Source organism: Podarcis tiliguerta (genome assembly GCF_965153285.1).
Source record: "Podarcis tiliguerta genome assembly, chromosome: 1".
Classification (NCBI taxonomy): Eukaryota; Metazoa; Chordata; class Lepidosauria; order Squamata; family Lacertidae; genus Podarcis; species Podarcis tiliguerta.
In genome coordinates, this window is record NC_139534.1 from 46,740,683 (window position 1) to 46,759,918 (window position 19,236).

A 19,236-nucleotide genomic window follows, 5' to 3' on the forward strand; every position below is an offset into this window, starting at 1 on the left:
CATTATACTCTCGCAAGGAAGCTGGTAAAATGTGGATTGAACGAGGTAACTGTTGGGTTTGGTCAGTCAATCAGCTACAAACCCACCTAATTAGTACTCATTAATGGTTTGTCATCATCCTGGAGGAGCCTGGAAAAGAGGAGACTGAGGGGAGATATGATAGCCATCTTCAAATATATTGAGGGCTGTCACATGGAGGAGGGAGCATGCTTGTTTTCTTCTGCTCTGGAGGGTAGGACTTGAACCAATGGCTTCAAGTTGCAAGAAAGGAGATTCCGACTAAACATTTGGAAAAACTTTCTGACGGTAAGAGCTGTTCAGCAGGGGAACAGACTCCCACGAGAGGTGGTGGACTCTCCTTCCTTGGAGGTTTTTTAGCAGAGGTTGGATGGCCATCTGTCAGGGATTCTTTAGCTGAGATTCCTGCATTGCAGAGGGTTAGACTAGATGACTCTTGGGGTCCCTTCCAACTCTTAAGATTCTATGATTCTAAGAGTATAAATTTTCAGTTCATGCACCAAAAATTAATGAGCTTCAGTTGTTGCACTCCTCAGAGCAAAACCTGCCTTTAATCTTGCATATAAAGACTGTTTTTATAAAAATAAATTTCTTCTCACGCCTTTAAAATTCAGAGCACACCTGTAATGAAGTGTGCACTTGTCACAAACTTTATATGCGTTGCATGAACGCTACATTTGAAAAGTGGAATCTGTATGGGTATGACTTGGCTGGTCTGATTGGATAGCCCAGGGATACTTTTAAAAAATATCCTTCAGATAAACGTGGCTCGCTACTAACAGTGGAATATTTCTACAAACAACCAACCATAATAAATGAGCCGTATCTTCCAGATTTGCAGTGTAAGCAAAGGAGGGCTACAAGAACACTCCTTTCTGAACCTTGTGATCTCTGGTTGCTGTAGGACTTCAACTCCCATCAGGCCCAGTCAGCATGGCTGAGTTGGCCAATCCATAGAGCCTCTTTTATTCATTAGCCATGGCTATTGAATCTTGCAAGCTGGCAATATGGTTGAGTGTCCCCTAATATAAAAGTTTGCAGCACTGAAAAGCTACCTCAGACCAACTATCCTGCCTTCCTTTATGACTTAAGGAACATGGGGAGCTGCATTTATTCCATTGGTTCAACTAGGTCTGTATTGACTGGCAGTAACTCTCCAGTGCAAGGATCTTGCCCAAGCCTACCTGGGGATACCAGGGATTGAACCTGGGATCGTTTGCTTCCAAAGCAGTGGCCCTTCCCTATTTGTCCAATGTCAGAATATCTGTTAGCCCACTATTGTCTACTCTAGCCTGGTTCATGCATCATACAAAACCATAGTTTAAAGCAAACCATGGTTTAATGTGAATGAGCAGCACACTGATGCATGTTGCCCAAAAGTTCCCATGAGGCTTCTCCTTCCACTCCTGCTGCTGCCGTGCAGACAAAACAAGCAAGAGTCAGGGGGAAACAAACCATGAGCCTGTTTGTTCACACTAAACCTATACCTGGTTTAAAACAGCAGCTTAATATGATGTGCAAACCAGGGACTGGAAGCAGCTCTACAGGGTCTTAGGCAAAGGTTTTTTGTCCAATACTTTCTTTTTTCTGTAGATGCAAGAGATTGGATTGGGAACGTATGATTTCTGCTACTGATTTCCCCATAAGGGAAAATAAAGGGAGGGAACTCAGTTCTTGAATGCTGGGAGTAATGAAACTCCCGACCTCAATATGCCATAAATCCTTTTTTCCCCTTTTGAAATGTTCTTGCAAAGTAAGCATTTGTTTACTGTATTAAAAAGCACACACCCTACAATTCTAACTATAAGAGACTGTTCACCTAGCTTCCATCACAAACAGACTTTCAAGTTTTTCTTACATCTTTGATGCTAGATCAAAGGAAAAGCAAGGGAAAAAATGCTTTAAAAGGACAATGCTACTAAAAAATATATTGGTATTGGTATACAGGATATGTTATGTGTATATAGTGTGCAAATGTGCCTATGTTTTTGGTGGGGAAAGTATACCTTTGCCATCAGATTACATGACCACTATCTAGGGATAGAATTTATAGAATTGGGGCTCAATCAGTTCTTAAAAACCCATTGGATTGATGGCTAGATTGATCCTAAACAGTGGTCATATTGTGCTTTAGATTGCATATTAAAATGCTTTAAAATGCATAGTGCATGGAAGGTGCTTTGTACCTTCTCAGAGGCTCTCCTCATTTTACTCTGCATGCTCTAACACTAAGCATTAAAATAGATTCAGGGGCCTTGAGCTGTGACAATCAAATCAAGCCTGTTCCTATTGTGCTCCTGGGCCTATATAGATTAATGCACAACAGGGATGTACAAGAGGGACCTGAAACAAAATATTGCAGTGCATCAGTCTCCTCCTGCCAGAAGTACTTCTGTTCAGAGTTCCAGCTACTCACCCACGACATCCTTCAGGAATCTGTAAAAAAAGCTCAAGCAAGATGGCTCTTTTCTTTCCCCTCTCACCCATGGGTATCCACAGGAAAGGAGGTAGTGGGAACGATAATCTTCAAATAAGCCATAATCCTCAAATTCTCATTTTTTAAAAAAAGAAAAGCCTATGTTTATAGGCATTTGTAGAACCTGTGATATGAAACAAAGCATACAGGTACTATCCTCTTCTCTCTCTTTTGGTCTGCTGTCCCCTTTCAGTGTTTTCATTCCCCAACCCAAGAGAAGTTCCTTCAGGTGCTCACACCCCACCAACTTTTCCTAGGTTTCTTTTTCAACTGCTAACCAACTTCCTTGCTTTAAAGGATTTTGTTTCTACATGCTGATTACTTCAACCAAGTATGGTATGTTGATACATCCCCCCCCCCACCTCCCTGTTTTCTGTCTTTTCAGCACTCAATCACCTGAGTTTGCTATTAGAGGGAGTGGTGGTGATCTGCCACTGAATGTTGGTGACAGGACTACTGGTTCTTTGACAGATATGGCAACCTGCACTGACCATTCAGCTGTAGCAATGGGTTGCTTGATTACCATGTTCTTTATAAATGTGGTATTAGACACACTTTGCACATTTATGCATGCCTGCATATCTTCTGACTAGACCTTTCCCATTAGTCTTAAGCTAAACTCTTGAATTGCTGGATGAAAGACCCTTTTGATTGTTTTGTGGTGAGAAAAGTCCAATTGGGTAACGTTTAAGAAGGGACCCAGCAAGGGAAGAATGGAGCCATGCCTGTAATATTGTATCCAGTAAGCCCCCAGCCTACGTTCATTTAACTTGTGCACATTTAGCTTTATGCGCTTGGCAACTGAAAAAATTTAAAAAGGGGACGGAAAGGGGGCAGGCTTCTGGGGAAAAGGATTTTGGCAATCCCGCCTGCCATTGCACCCAATATGTTTTGACTATGCACAATTTTGGCTTTAAGTATGACTGTCTTTTAACTAGTACTCCTGCATTCAGTCTTATGCCTGCTTATGTGCATGTGTTCATGTGCTTAAACTGTGATTAGCCAGATGCTGCTGCTGTTGTTTTTCCCAAACTTACCCACAGATGCTTACTGTGTCTTGATCAATGCAAGGCACCCATCTCTCTTCCACCTCTTGTCTTCTCATCCCTCAGCTTAATGCAGAAGGTCAAGAAGGTTAAAAATAGACACAGTCAGATTGGAAACTGAAACCCGAGTATAGATTTATTAAAGCAGAGCAATGTGTGCCAAGGGAACGACCCAGCTTCTCATCTTGTCGTCTGTGTTGGGGGCTTTCCTTCTGCATAGTCACTGTATTGTACTAATGAGTGCATGCTTTATTTGTTGTCCACAACCCACACCCTTTTCCATTGAAGCAAATTGGGCAAGCTTGGTCCATGGCCAAATTTCAAGTGGGTGACATGATGGTAAAAGGTGGTAGTAGAAAAAGAGAGAAAAGAGGTTTGGGGTGAAGATAGAGGAGGGTGTGGGGTGGCTGGGTGGGAAAAGAGGGCAGGGTTCCTGCACTTTTAATGGATTTGTATAGGAAAGGATTTCAGCAGTTGCCCACCTGGTTAACAGTTTCATCTAGGACACAACTATTAAAGGTGTCCTGCCCTCTTTCCCTAATCATCCATATTAATTAAGAGGCCTCTGGCCTTGTCAGCTGATGGTAGGCAGCCCCTGACAGATTACACCTGAGGGAATGTGGCCCTTAGCAGAGAAAAAGATCACCCAGCCCCATCTTATCCTGTACAGTGGTACCTCAGGTTAAGAACCACATTTGTTATGGAGGTAACCTGAGGTACCACTTTAGCTAATGGAGCCTCCCGCTGCCGTTGCGCCACCGCCACGCAATTTCTGTTCTCATCCTGAAGCAAAGTTCTTAACCCGAGATACTATTTCTGGGTTAGCAGAGTTTGTAACTTGAAGCATCTGTAACCTGAAGCATCTGTAACCCGAGGTACCACTGTCTTCTACCACAGTATTTTGTAACTGATGAACATGTTGTTATTGTTCATTGCTTGGTATATTGAGCTACTGTTAGGTTGCTGTGCTGAATGTGCTGGCTCGGTTGTCAGTGGTTACTGATAGTGGCACAGCTAATGACAAGTGGCACAACCATAGCACCTCAGTACCCCTTATAAAGCCTGTGGGTGTAAACAGTTGCACAGTTATTCCCCTCCTCCGTATTGTGCAGATATTGTGGTATCCCAAGCCATCTACTGGAAGGTCTCTGAGTCTTCTCTGCAGGGTCAGGTAAATGAAGGACGCGGCAAAATGCATTGGTCAGAGACAAGTTGAGGTCTGTTCCTAGAAGGAAGTCTGGACAGGTGAGCTTTGGAGAGAGAGAGAGTGAGCTGGGAAGGCATATTACATATTACATTTGCATATTACATTTGCATATTACACCAAGCCTTGGAAGGAAGTCTTGGGGAACTGGGTTTTGAGGAACAAGAGTAGGAACAGAGCAGGGAAGAGGGTCTAGGTAGGAGCTGGACCTGGAGAAAGCCTATGAACTGACAGGAGAGGGGAGTTGTACAGTATAAGGGCAGAAAAGGGCAAACAACCTTAATACTGTTGAGGCCCATGGCTTTTTTAAAACATATTTTCTTACCAGGATCCAGTGACAGAAATAGCAGAGCCCCACCCTAGCACCCAGAAGGGCTGTGCTTGGAATTCATACGCGACTAATTTCACCTGACAGACGCTATTGTCAGTCGACAGAGAATTGAGAGAGCACTGTACAAAGGCCAAAACGAAGCTGTGGCCCACTTCAACTGAGTGTGCAAAAGACCCTAAGTTGGCTCAGTCGTCTATAGATGCCAAAACAATTCAGCCTGTGAGTTTGTGAATAAATATGTAACATGGCAAAAGTAATTTTAGTTGTTGGTTCCTTGAACATAAAAACCCCCCACCAAGATTCAGAAATAATGACTGGGAGATCATAAATAGGCAACTAAGTCAAGTTTCAAGATTTGCATTGGTGCTGTGGGCTGTGCCAAGGCTTGGACAAACTGTAGAAGTAATAGTGAGGTCAGGAATGGGTCTCCCTTCTCGTCTCTATCTCTCTTGTGCACTGCTGCTTTTACTTGTTCCACCACAATGCTGCTCAGCAACAGTGCTTCTTGGCTTAAGTATGCTAGCCGCTGGAGGCTAAAAGGAGGATTGAGAACCAGAGCTGCATTCTAAACAAAGGGCAATGCTGATCTGGCTGCAAGTCTAGCTCTCCTACTGCTTATTGTAGCATTAGAAAAGGAATGTGCACTGGATGAGGACCTGTAGACTGCAGTAACTCTTAACATTAAGCATGCTCCAGAACTGCCATTGGGCCAATATCGCTGGGATACTTTTCTCAGCTTCAAGCACTGCAATGTTTTGCTCTCAAATGCAGTTTGTCACATTTACTGGAATCAAATATGAGTAGAGTGACACACAATATGGTTGTCTCTTGAGAGCTTGGAGGAATGGCACAGCAGAAAGGCCGTGGCTCAGTGACGTAGGCCTCAAATAAGTAGATATCTCCAAAATAGACATCTAGTGTGAATTTCTGTACTCTCCTGCCTTAGATTTAAAAGTCACATTGATAGGGAATTTAATTGAGCTAATGACATTTCAGCTCCTACAGCTAAAATGTTCTCAAAACAGAGAGGCTTCAGGCTTTATAAAGAGAACTCCACTGACCAGTAAACAGTCAGTTGTATATCCCACTGGTATTGCTTACCCCCCCCCCCAAATCCCAAATTACTCTCTGTGCACTTCAGTAAAGAATTAAGGGTGATGGAAGACCCTTGGATTTCTTATAGCAGGGGTAGTCAACCTTTTTATACCTACCACCCACCAATGCATCTTTCTTGATGGTAAAATTTCCTTACCACCCACCAGTGCTCGATGGAAGGAGGATTCAGCTTGTGCTGTAGAACCCCCTACCGCCCCCCTAGAATCCTGAAACGCCCACTAGTGGGCGGTAAGGACCAGGTTGGCAACCCCTGGCTTATAGTGTAGAAGGCACTCTTGTAGCACTTACTGACACTTCCTTCTAACGTTGGTGTTAATTGTTGAGACTCCAATCTTTCTATATATAATTGTGTCCAGCAATGTTTCCAAATTTGTTCACGTGCACGAACAAAAACTTCACAACAACGAACACTTCCACAATATGTTTTGGGGGAATATTGAGGTGAAGTGGGAGGCGATCCTATTTATCACAGCCCGTTCCCAGATGCTCACGGCTTTGGATGTTCCCTAATTGGAAGATAAGCTTAGAGGGCTGGGTAGATAGAAGAGGCCGAAGTATACTTGTTGATTAGACTTAATTGACAGCCTGCATTCCTGAAGCGGCCTTGATTTTAGGAATGTGGGAAACTGCCTTATAACAAGTCAGACCAAACCTAGCTCCATATTGTTGACCAGTGACTTGCTTCCTCTTTCAGGCAGGAGTCTTTCCTAGCCCTACTGGGACTTTGGGCATGTGTGGCATCTGCTTTTCCACTAAAGCTGCAGCCCTCCCATGTCCTGTTTTTCCTCCATGTATACACCCTTGCTGTAATTCTCTTTGCCCCTCCTCCCCCAACCCGCCCATAAGGCTGCAAAAAGGGGCCACTTAGCCCAGCTCCTTGATGTGAGTTGTAGTCCAAAACATCTGGAGAGGGTACCAGGTTCAGGAATTCTGACTTTCATTTCATGAACTAGTAGCAATATTTAAAAATTGTCTTCAATTTTGAACAGTGTGTGAATTGCAAGCCAATCCAGGATATGTTATGCTAACCGCAAGTATTTTAGCCTTTTAACTCTGCACTGTTCCGTGGTAGATTTTTAAAAAGAATCTCAGGAGCCAAAAGATCAAGGACCTGTCATAATAAGAAGATAAAGACATGACAGATCATTCAAGTGAATGTATGTTCTGTTTTATAGTGAGGAATAGCTAGATCAAGCTGCATATTAGCCAGAATTCATTCTTCTGCTATTGCACAAACGTAGTTCCTGTTCTGATTTTTTTTTTTTAAAGAGTTATCGCTGTAGTGGCAGCTGGTTTGTTACAAGGGCTGAAAATTCAAGACACAGCACATCTGACTTGCTTACATCAAATGATTTCTGTCTAATTTCTTTATGGATTTCTTTATGTGGCTTAAGGGGTGATTTATCTACAGATGCTTATTTTTAGAGCACCAAATACAGTGGTACCTCGGTTAAGTACTTAATTCATTCTGGAGGTCCGTTCTTAACCTGAAACTGTTCTTAACCTGAAGCACCACTTTAGCTGCTGCCGTGCCACCGGAGCCCGATTTCTGTTCTTATCCTGAAGCAAAGTTCTTAACCTGAAGCACTATTTCTGGGTTAGCGGAGTCTGTAACCTGAAGTGTATGTAACCCGAGGTACCACTGTATATCACTTGTGTGTGTGTTTGTTTGTTTGTGTGTGTGTGTGTGTGTGAGAGAGAGAGAGAGAGAGAGAGTGTTATGGTTAACCCAATGTTGGCCATAGTTACACTAATGAACCTGCCTTTTGAACTGATATTTTTTGAGACTGCTGTGGACTCAGTTAGTGGCCTGTCAGTCTATTTTTGATCTTCACTCCTACCTCAGGTTTTGGAAGTAGCTGGATAATTGCTGTGATAGCCTGACCCCTTAGCTAATTTTAAATGCTGATTAGACAAGGAAATAGCTAATATTATCTAATAATATCTTAGATGGCTTAACTGTGTCCCCATTGTCTGATCCTAGAAGCTGGGAGTGGGTTTGGGAATTTAATTGTTTTTATAATTAGGCCCTGGTAGGTTCCGCTCCTGCTCTACTGAACTTGTGAAACAGTTGGATGCAATAGATACACTGTGAACTTTATATTTTCCCCTGAAGGGTTCAGAGGCCTGCTTTGCATATTACACCAAGCCAAACACCATGGCTTGGTACAAATGTGGAGGCTTCTGGGGAGATTGTGCCAATGTCACTCCTTCCCAGTAAGCCATCGTTTAACCAAGTGTGTCATCTAAACTTGGGCTGTGAATTAGCTCTTTCCCTCAAACTCCCTGCAAAAAGAAAGCTGCAGTAGAACATTTATCTCCATGCTGTGTTAGTTTTCCAATTGGAAAGGGTAGGCTTTTGTTTTTCATATCACAATGCATTCAGAAGCCTCCCTCACCTGTAATCTGAAGTGCTGCTGTCTACTCAGCCAACTCATTCTGCTGCATGCATTGGCTAGGCTTTATCTAAAGGTCACCGTAGGGGTAAGTGCACCTATTTCCAGAATCTTGATATTTCCAAACATGTGAGATAAACGGTAGTTTGTTACTTCTCCAGCAGCGGCCCTTGATGCAACTTGAAACCTGCATGGCACCTAACAGAGCCTCTTTGGCATGTCTGCTGCCTCCTCCCCTATTCCACCTTAAGTCTGGGACCAAACGCAGGCTGCAGGGTTTCACAAGCAGCCAGCTTCCCCCAATGCACACTTTGTTTCCCATCTTCTAGCCCAGTGTTGAGGTACATTTATCAGTCTTAGAGCCATATTTCCGTATGGGCAACATTTGGTGGGGGGCGTATGCCAGGGGCAAACAAAGCCAAGGGCCAAAAGAGCAAAAGGTGTAGCTCCTAACCTTTCTGCAGCAGGCTGCATTCCAGCCACCTTCAAGCCACAGGTTTCCGTCCACACGTATACACACACGATTCAGACAAGCAAGAGATATTATCACAGTTCACTCTTTTGTGACATTTTGTTGGCTAGTATGGTCCTGCTCTGAGGGATGCTGGTGGCGCTGTGGGTTAAACCACTGAGCCTAGGACTTGCTGATCATAAGGTCAGCGGTTCGAATCCCCGTGACGGGGTGAGCTCCCGTTGTTTGGTCCCAGCTCCTGCCAACCTAGCAGTTCGAAAGCACGTCAAAGGGCAAGCAGATAAATAGGTACCACTCCAACGGGAAGGTACATGGTGTTTCCGTGCGCTGCTCTGGTTCGCCAGAAGCGGCTTAGTCATGCTGGCCACGTGACCCAGAAGCTGTACGCCGGCTCCCTCAGCCAGTAAAGCAAGATGAGCGCCGCAACCCCAGAGTCAGCCATGACTGGACCTAATGGTCAGGGGTCCCTTTACCTTTTTATGGTACTGCTCTAATACAGTTCTTGAGCACCCCAGAAACTGCTACCTCTGCTTTTTGTGCCAATAGTGACTCACTTTGCTTTATTAATTCTGCCCCGGGCTTTTCTTACTATATTTTTTTCATATTTCCCCTGAGCTTTTCCAAGTCTCTTCCCGCCCTCCTCTGCCCACTTCATCATTACCAAAGCATGTTTTTGAATTTGCTTTTCGAAAATAGTTCCAACTTTGAATTCCTGAGGGGATTTTTTTTTTTTTTTAATATAAAGATGCGGCAGTGCTTTCTTTGGTTGCCTTTCTGCTTGAGACTAGTGTGGTTGCTCTTCCAGAATTTGACTTGATGTTTATTTATTTTTATTATTATTTTGCAAAGATCCCTGTTCCCTTTTCAGCTGAGGTTGAAGTGGCTTTTCTACGCTCTTGAAAAAAATACACGGCCTTATTGTTGGTTGAAAATCTCAACTGAACATTCATTAGTTGAGGTACTGTGAGCTGTCGATTTACCAAAGGAGGGATGTAAAGGTTGGCGACTGGATGGTTGGAGGTGTGTGAGGTGTTTCTCTTCATGTTGGCTCAACATATTGAAGCAAGGGATGTTCATTTCCTTAGACTCAATTTGCTCATGGCTTCAAAATCTTGGGGACGAGGAGCGATTCCCTCCTTAAGCCCCTAGTAAACTTGAAAATTGAAAGAGGTAAATGCGGGAACAACCTGTTGTACAGAAATAGTGAAATAAGGAGTGAAGCAGAAATAGATTTTTTTAAAAACCCACCTTCTGCTGGTGCATATAAACAAAACAATCAATTATGATTGAAGATTATGTTTTGTTTTAGTTTGCTTGGCCTCAAATCCTCCATATAGTTTTCCCCTTCTCCAGCCTTGTAAAAATGGGTCAGATATTCAATTCCCCTTTCAGAAATGGGTAATTCTAGGCTGATGTTTGGCCATGGATGATAAATGTGTTGAAAATGACCACATCGCTTCTTGCTAAAGCTGCAGAGTATTTTCCTGCTCTTGCAAATGGAAGTGGATGAGCCTTCTTTACCCCAGAAGGAGGCAGAGTAGCCTGTATGGTTGAACCTAAAGATTAGATCAATGCTTTGCAAGCCTAAAGTTTTCTCGTTTGCCAAACTGCTCTCTGCTGTGCAAAAGATAATTGCAATTAAATGAGGAAATGGTGCATCTTTTTCTGTCATGATTAAGCATTCCTCATGCTCATAACTCGAATTTGGCGTTGATTTGCTAATTCTGGCTCATAGACTAGTGTCCTCCAAATTGCAAACCTTGAACAGAACAAATGCACCCCATGTATGTAGGGAACACCAATAGTGCACATATTCACAAGAATAATTAAAAATATTTGTTTTAGCAAAGGTGCTTTTTCTAACAAAAGATTTTACAAGTGATCTCTAGCATCATCTAGTGGCAGCATTTGAAAACACAATAAAAACGAAAATGTGTACTGTGTTTTCTTTCTATAAGCAACTTTCTAACCATATGGCAAAATGTGAATAATTCTTCTGTTAAGCTCAGAAAAATGGATGGAACTGACTAGGGTTCCACTATTGTTTACCAAACTTACAGTGCAAAAATAGTACTCGTGCAACATCCAAGCACCCCTGGGGTTTGTATCCTATGAGTTATAAATTCTTATTTTGCCACTAGACAGTAAAGGTTCCAAAAATTGCACCTCAATGGGGTAGAAACCCCAGGGATGCTTACGTGTTGTGTAGGTGTTAGCAGTACTACTCTCACTAGACGTTCATTGAGCAGTAGCGCAACCCCAAGATAAGGACGGCTACGGAGCGAGCGCTGCGGCGATCTGGGCGGGTGGCTGGGAAACCTCTTGAGGTCATGGCGAGCGGGTGTGCGCGCGGCCGCGGCCAGCGCGTCGGCGCCCGCCTCGCTCGGATGCGGGGATGAGGCTTCCGCGGGGTCCCGGGTTCCGTATTGCAAAGCAAGCCGCTCTTGAGGCCGGTGTTGCGATTGCGGACTGATACCCACAGTGCATTGCAGCGCTGTTCATTTGCATAGAGGGCTGCGAAAGCGACACGGGCGGGGCGGGGTAGGGAAGAGTCGCCCTTCGCTTCCGCTCGTGGCGAACTGCCGGCGACGCCTCTTGCAAAGGAGGACTTTTGCTGTTTTGCAGAGTTAGTGCAATCGCATCGGCTGCTGAGAGTTTTGGGGTTAAAAAAAAATAAAATAAAATGCTGCAGTCCACAAACATATTTCTTTGTCAAACCCCAGACGCATATTTACTCGGAGGTAGCAAAGCTAAATGGGCGTTTACTTGTAGATGCATAGGAGGAAAACACGCTGAATGTAGCCGGGATTTACTTTCGAGTAACACTGTGAAGGAATAGTCCGTAGATAAGTTTCCTGCTGCAAACACACAGGAAGCCTCTACGAGGCTACATGAATTTGGGGTCTGATGGTTTTCTCAGTTAAGCCAAAGGTTCATTCCAACCCGAGCAGACTTCCTGCGAGGGCTGCCTTTATAGAGTGACTTTCTAGCAATGTGATTTAACAATGAACGGTAATGCCGAGAACTCACTTTTATAGGTTGTTTCATATATGCAAGAGTTATTTGATCTACCCTCTAATAACAGATGGTGCGTTAGGAAGAAGCCAGCATTGTCTCAATAAACTGCCTTCCCCCTGTTGAAACTGTTAGCAGCATGATATGCCTACTTGGATGTAAGTCCCATTGAGTCATGTGGGGCTTACTCCCAGGAAAGTGGGTGTGGGATGCCATTCTAAACAAGTATTTTGGTCTAGCACTTGAGTTCTTTTTACTATTATTTACACTTCTTAGCCACCTGTTAACCCCATCCTCTCTGTGACACACCAAGTCAGTCACAAAATTAGAAACAAAATAACACATTAGATAAAAATAAAAAACCGGGGCCAAAACATCAACACAAAGACAGATACAAGGTTCTACACGAACACAGGCAGTAATATAGCTCCTTTAGTTTCATAATAACTACTGTCAGTAATAACAAGTAACAAGTGCATTATGTCAATTTTGGTGAGCAGCAGTTAAGAACTGGTGGTTTGCCAATACCACCTTGTGAACTTATTAGTTTAAGGTGAACTTTTGAATTTGGGGAGGGAGAGGTAGACATTGCCCTACACCAGGCTAAAAATGCATGGCTGTTAATTTACTACTTCTAAATGTTCAAAAGTAGTAGTGTGTAGCAATGCAGCAGCAGTAGGGAGCCCTATTCCATTGTGCTTAACTTCCATGTTCAATTTGCATGCTTTATGTTTACCTCTCTCTCTCTCTCTCTCAGGTTGTCCTGCTGGGCTTGGACATCTTATCTGCGCTGGTGTCACGGCTCCAAGATAGATTTAAAGCCCAAATTGGAACAGGTAAGGTATTTTCCAGCTCGCAGTCCCTTTTCTTAAATTGTTGCAACTATGAAGAAATAGCAGTTTGCAGCAACTGTGATTGTGAAGTCTGGGACTTGACTGTCTGCATGTAGACACACCAGAGCATTTTCCTTTTGAGCCGCAGCTATGAGGACAGGCTGTAAAGTGTTAACTGGAATCTGGATTCTAATTTATATACTTATTTCATAAAATTTATACACCACTTGATTGTATTATTATAATAATAATATTACTAATAATTAAAACAACAAAATCAAGATTTTTTGCAATACTTTAAAACATACAAAAAGTTAAGATAATAAAACAGATTAAAATTCACACTAGTATTTCTGAGCATCTAGGCAAGCTTGCCTAAACAAGAATATTATTGGCAGGTGTCAAAAAGAGTACAGTGAAGGCACCTCCTTGACAGGCAGGGAGTTCTAAGTGTAGGTGCTGCCACACTCAACAATAGAGTTTTTACCAATGCAGAATGGGTATTATGTGGCACTTATACTAGTGCCATTTTTGCCAATCGAAGCTGTCAAGTGGGTGTTTATGGGTTCAGGCTATCTCATAGGTAAACTGGTCCCAGGTTGTTAAGGGCTTTGTAATAATTGTAATAATAACACCTTGAACCTGGACCAGTAGCAGATTGGCAAGCAATGCAGATCTCTGAGCACTGATGTTATATTCTTTGCTCATTTTTCTATAACATTTATTGTGTGCCATGGAGTTTAGAATCATTAGTTTGGTGATGTTCCTTTAGAGACTGCTTAAATTGGAAAGCCAATTTATCATTCCCCTGTTTCTAAGCTTATTTTCAGAACAAAAGCGACAAGAAGCTGGGTTTCTTGTTGTGGGGGCATTAAATGAAAGCTGGATTCTCAGATTCTAGATTCTGCACCCAGTGTTGCATGTGGAAGTGTGGAAATGCACACGGGTAACACTGACCCATCATCAGTGGAGCAGATTATAGACAGGGGCATAAGGCCTTGCGGTCTGTGTAAGACCTGCTTTGAACATGACATGGACCGAGCGGAAAGCACTTACCCATGGCTTCTTCCCATGTGTATCTGGTTATATTTAAAGGCACTTGCTGGCCAATTCACAGGTTTACTTCAGCTGCTAATGTCCGATCATTATATGCAAATGGGCTAGCACATGTGGCAAGTGCATGTCAATGTCACTGGGAAGTTGACATGGGTAAAGTCACAGCATGCACATCTATTGATGAGAATGGTGTGGTAGCCTTGTCATTAGCCTGTTGTCCTTGGCAAGTGTCTGTTCCATTAATGTAAGTAGCTTGCCAGACCCGCTATTTAAGACACCTTGAAATATGTGGGAAGGGTTGGCTTCTGTACTTCCAGCTCTGTCTTTCCATACCCCTCCCTTCCCCCCCTAATCAGCCGTGCTTTTTGCCCTTAGTACTACCGAGTTTAATTGACAGACTGGGGGATTCGAAAGACTCGGTCCGAGAGCAGGATCAGGCACTGCTGCTAAAAATCATGGAGCAAGCTGCTAGCCCTCAGGTGAGTTCCTGGAAATATTCAACTTCAGTATACAAGTAAGCAACTCCCGAGAAAAGAATCTCTTGGAGGTTTTGGTTTGTGATCATTTAGAAAATGCTGCTTTTCAAATAGACTGAGTGCTACCTATCCATCATAGGCAGCATCCTGCAGACTGAATTGCAGTGGAATTGCAGTTGTGGTAGCAGCATTTTTGCTCGGCACCCAGGGGCAAAAGCTTTCAATGAACAGTCATGGCCTGCTGCTTCAGAAGTGCAATAGTTAATAATAAAGTTACTAGAGGGATTGGAATCCAGAATCTTCACAAAATCTGTATGGAGTCTAGGGAATACACCCAAACCTGTGAATTATTTTGAACCACCTACCTGCCTGTTTTGTTGTGAAAAGCCTTGAAATAAATACATTGCTGCAATAGATTCCTTCCCCAATTGGTTTCAGCTATAAAGAATGTTAATCTTATAGACACTCATTTGGAAGCAAATCCCATTGAAAAAAATTTAAAATTGATTTTTATTTTTATTTTACACTCAGTTGGGGGCTATAAATTCCAGGTGGTTTTCCTGATTTGGGACCAAGAGGTTTCAGAACAGTTTTGTGGAAGCACCATGCAAAACAGGGGTGAATAAGTTCTGTGTAAACGGTGTGTAAGAAATCAGGTACAATGTTTTTGGGAAAACGCTTGTTCCTCACAATTCACTCCTCAATGAAATTGTTTATAGAGGGCAGGTATATTATATTCTCTATCACATTTTGTTTGAACAACTGGCCATCTCTCTACTGAGGTAATACTTTTGGAATCTGTCAGCAGCAGCAGTAGTCACAGTTCGAGTATCCCATTTTAATTCCTAGGAAGGTTGATGGGGAGGAAAGACATGAATATTTACAGTACTGTATTTTAAAATAATGGTCACTGCACATGTTTTAATGGAAAATAGCCTATTACAGAGAAACAGTGTACACAAAGTAGATACATACAAAGACATTCATCTCCATACTTTGAGAAGACAAATATTTAGCATTTAATGGAGCATGCCATTCTCACTTTAAGGCCCCCTTCATTTGTTACATGTGTGAAGCACAGCTTAGATCTCTGGGAAGGTTCCCCTGCGCATAAGCAATCTCTCACAGTTTTTGGTGCACAGATATCAGGAGACTTGCCCTGTGGTGAGTGGAGCAGCTGCATAGCCCCATTCTGTACCCCTTGCAGAGACAACCCCGCTTTGTGTTTGAAACCCTTGAAAGTAGCTGAGAGCTGTTAAACACATAAATACAATTTTTGGAGACAGCATTATCGCTCAGAGTTCAACGGATGCGTCACTCTTAAATGACCTACCAGAGCTGTCATCGCTGATGCATCAGTGTTAAATTGGTGGGGAGTACAAAAATCAGTTTTAGGTTTGTTCCAGTAGATGCATCCTGTTTGAAACAAACAAAACACTAGCAATTATTTTGGCATGGAAAGCTGTTCTCTATTTAAACCAACTAAGAGAAAGTGGCTACCAAACAACTGAGTGTTCCTGTTTACCTAATCTACCTAAAGGGCTGTACTCACTGCATTTGAAATGCTTATTTTATGGGCAACCAAATGAGTCCTAGTCCTAAATGTCTTAACATACATTCATCTCCCCTTTTGTGGGTAGATGTTCAGGATAGGACTTTCTGGAGAATCACTGTGTGGTGGTTTTGCATAGTTAGCTTCCTAAGGCAATATGAAAAGGGGCTAGGTTACCGCTCACCCAATAAAAAGGAGTTATTAGAAAAACAAAAATTAACAGTTGACTAGTCCCACTCCCATCAATGCCTGCTCAGATGCATGTAAATAGCAATCCACACAACCCCCTGACACTTTTCCTCGGACTTTACAAGACTCAGAATCACAAAACGAAAAACTGCAGCCTGTCTAGGTTAATCTTTCTCTTACTTTCTTGTTTCTCTGTGGCAGTACGTATGGGACAGGATTTTGGGAGGATTCAAACACAAGAATTTCCGGACTAGAGAAGGAATTTGCCTCTGCCTTATTGCAACACTCAATGCGTAAGTTGGAGCTTGTAGCATATTTTCCTGCCCTGGGCTACTTTGGGAGAAAGGGCAAGATATTATTATTATTATTATTATTATTATTATTATTATTATTATTATATTAACATCCTGCCCATCTGGCTGGGTTTCCCCAATTCACAATTTAAACATAATAACAACAATATCCACATTCAAAATCATTTCAAAATACTTAGCACATCTTTTGTTCTCTCCCTCCCCCTTCCCTTTGTGTCTTTAGATCTGGAGCTCAGAGTTTAACACTGAGCAAGATTGTGCCACATATATGTAATTTACTTGGAGATCCAAACAGCCAGGTGAGTCTGCAATGAAACAAAATTGATTAAATATATTCCCCCAGGAGAAAAATGACTGTGGTGGATAGGGAAGATTTTCTTTTTATTTAATTTTATTTCAGATACAGCCTTTAAATTGTGTGCAATAAATTTGGCCAAGAAATGCTTGTGGTTGGCAGGTGTGTGGAATTGCAAGCTTCGAGATTTCTCATTCATTGATCTTGGAGCATGATGTCTACCCCTGTGCTGAAGTTGTTGTGCCAGTCTTGAACATGGTTATATGAATGAATATCTAATTGCCTTCAATGAGGGTTTGGTTTCATTTCTGCATGTGGTGTAATTTTGGCTTACGAATGGTGCATTTTGGGAGAAACTGCAGCTTCCTAATGTTTCTGCAGTGCCATAAAACTGGCTGTATATAGTTTTATGGGGCAGTGGGAGAGATCTTAGCAGTGAGAGACAAGGGGACCATGATGTTACTAAGATAAATAATGGAACTCCATGCCAGGGACAGAATTGTGGAGTTTACTCAGTAATCAAGCCTATAAAATGAACTCGCTCAGTATACTATCTGCCTCCATATTCAGATGAGGTAGGTATGATTTTTGTCAACATGTATGGGAAGGATTTGAGTTACTATGCTATAATAGGGTTGCCATATTTCAAAGTGAAAATCCGGACAGAAAAGTTATTGAGGCTCCCCGCCCCCCGGCCAACTCTTGCCCATAGAAGTGGCATAGTTCAAAGGTCTATGAATAGTTTAAAAATTGGCAGTGCTGTTTTTCTGCCTCTGACAGAGGCAGCAGGGCAGATGGGGCACCTGTGGGGGCTTCTGCCGCCTGAGGCAGTGGCCTCACCCTGCCCAATGGCTGGACCAGTTCTGCTAATAGCGCTCCCCCAGATGATCTCAGTGATTGGCTTGGGTCATAGCTGGTCCTTAAGGTATCCTGGGCCTAAGTTGTTCAGGGTTTTGTACAGCAGTAAAAGAATATTGGGACGCGGGTGGCGCTGTGGGTTAAACCACAGAGCCTAGGACTTGCTGATCAGAAGGTCGGCGGTTCGAATCCCCGCGACAGGGTGAGCTCCCGTTGCTCGGTCCCTGCTCCTGCCAACCTAGCAGTTTGAAAGCACGTCAAAGTGCAAGTAGATAAATAGGTACCACTCCGGCGGGAAGGTAAATGGCGTTTCCGTGCGCTACTCTGGTTTGCCAGAAGCGGCTTAGTCATGCTGGCCACATGACCTGGAAGCTGTACGCCGGCTCCCTTGGCCAATAAAGCAAGATGAGCGCCGCAACCCCAGAGTCGGTCACGACTGGCCCTAATGGCCAGGGGTCCCTTTACCTTTACCTTTACCTTTAAAAGAATATTAAACCTGACATGGTAGCATATGGCAAGCTCATTATACTTGAGATAATGATAACTTCAGGAATCGATACCTGAATTTGCTAGGTTTTCTCTTTCCTCCCCATTCCCTTTTCTTTTGCTGTCAGGGGCTATCCTATTTTTTTAAAAAAAGAAATCTTTATACAGCACTTAGAAGTTAAAAGGGAAAAACACTACTACTACTACTACTAACAACAAACACAATAATTAATTTTTTTATATTATATTTTTATTAATTTTCAAATACAAAAGCAAATTTATACATTCCATACATCTTAATTACATCTTACTTCTTTTTTTTTACTTCCCTCAATTTGTCTGCCATTCCTTCCTATTGTTACTTTTTACACATTTCTGCCCTTTTAACCCTTTCCCCTCACAGAGCTTCCTTAAAGCTTACAAACGTAATTTTATTATCACTCAGTTTTTGCATATATTGGATAAACTTTTGGGAAACAAACACAATAATTAGGCCTATATCCACGCTTTCACACCTACTAGCTCAATAGTGGGCAGATGGTCAACAATGTTCCCCTCCTTTTCTGGCTCTTAACGGAAGTGTATCTGAAACATGAGTTTCCTTGTTACCTCTCCTCTCACCGCTTCTGTGCCTGAATCCTAAGTTGTACCCTTAGGCTAATAGCAGTTCCCTAGAAATGATCTTATTACTTTCCTGCTACTGCCATATGAGAGCCATTTAGGTTGTGTATTTCCGGAAATAAACCACTTGGCTGAAATTAAATCAGTGTTGTACCAATTAAATACATAAGCACTTCTTTGAGCAAGGATTACAGCTGGCCTTTGCCAAGGGGGTTGGACTCAGTATCTTATCAGATCATAATCCATCACTTGCTGCCTGTTCTTGTTGTAGAGTTATAGCATCAAAGCTGCAGAGAATGGAATTTGCATCAGTATTGACCTCTGATGGTTGAAACAATTAAAATAGAAGGGGACCTTGATTTTCAATGTTCCATGAAGGGCTTCTAATCAAGAAATTCAGGCGAAAAGTAGCCTTGGGTGTGCTGAGCAGTTTCTTTGGATCCTGGCTATGGCATTTTATAAAACCCTTGCTTTGTGTCCGA

General features: G+C 42.6%; 1 protein-coding gene and 1 long non-coding RNA gene across 19 annotated transcripts in view; one reads left to right on the forward strand and one right to left on the reverse strand.

The window, feature by feature from the left end:
• Window positions 1-19,236, forward strand: part of CLASP1 (cytoplasmic linker associated protein 1) — a 155,303-nt gene that overhangs the window by 31,113 nt on the left and 104,954 nt on the right. For all 18 annotated transcript variants that reach the window (XR_014508715.1, XR_014508716.1, XM_083430150.1 and 15 more), the window contains exons 3-6: window positions 12,832-12,910; window positions 14,339-14,442; window positions 16,382-16,473; window positions 16,718-16,793. Coding sequence is in view for 16 of the 18 variants with exons in the window: in XM_083430150.1 (XP_083286276.1) it covers window positions 12,832-12,910; window positions 14,339-14,442; window positions 16,382-16,473; window positions 16,718-16,793 (351 nt within the window). In the remaining 2 variants the exon portion in view is untranslated. The remainder of the gene's footprint in view (window positions 1-12,831; window positions 12,911-14,338; window positions 14,443-16,381; window positions 16,474-16,717; window positions 16,794-19,236) is intronic.
• LOC310673248 lies at window positions 18,284-19,115 on the reverse strand. The gene is made up of 2 exons (XR_014508942.1): window positions 18,601-19,115; window positions 18,284-18,333 (listed from the first exon to the last, which is right to left on the reverse strand). It is a non-coding gene; the product is annotated as an uncharacterized lncRNA (long non-coding RNA).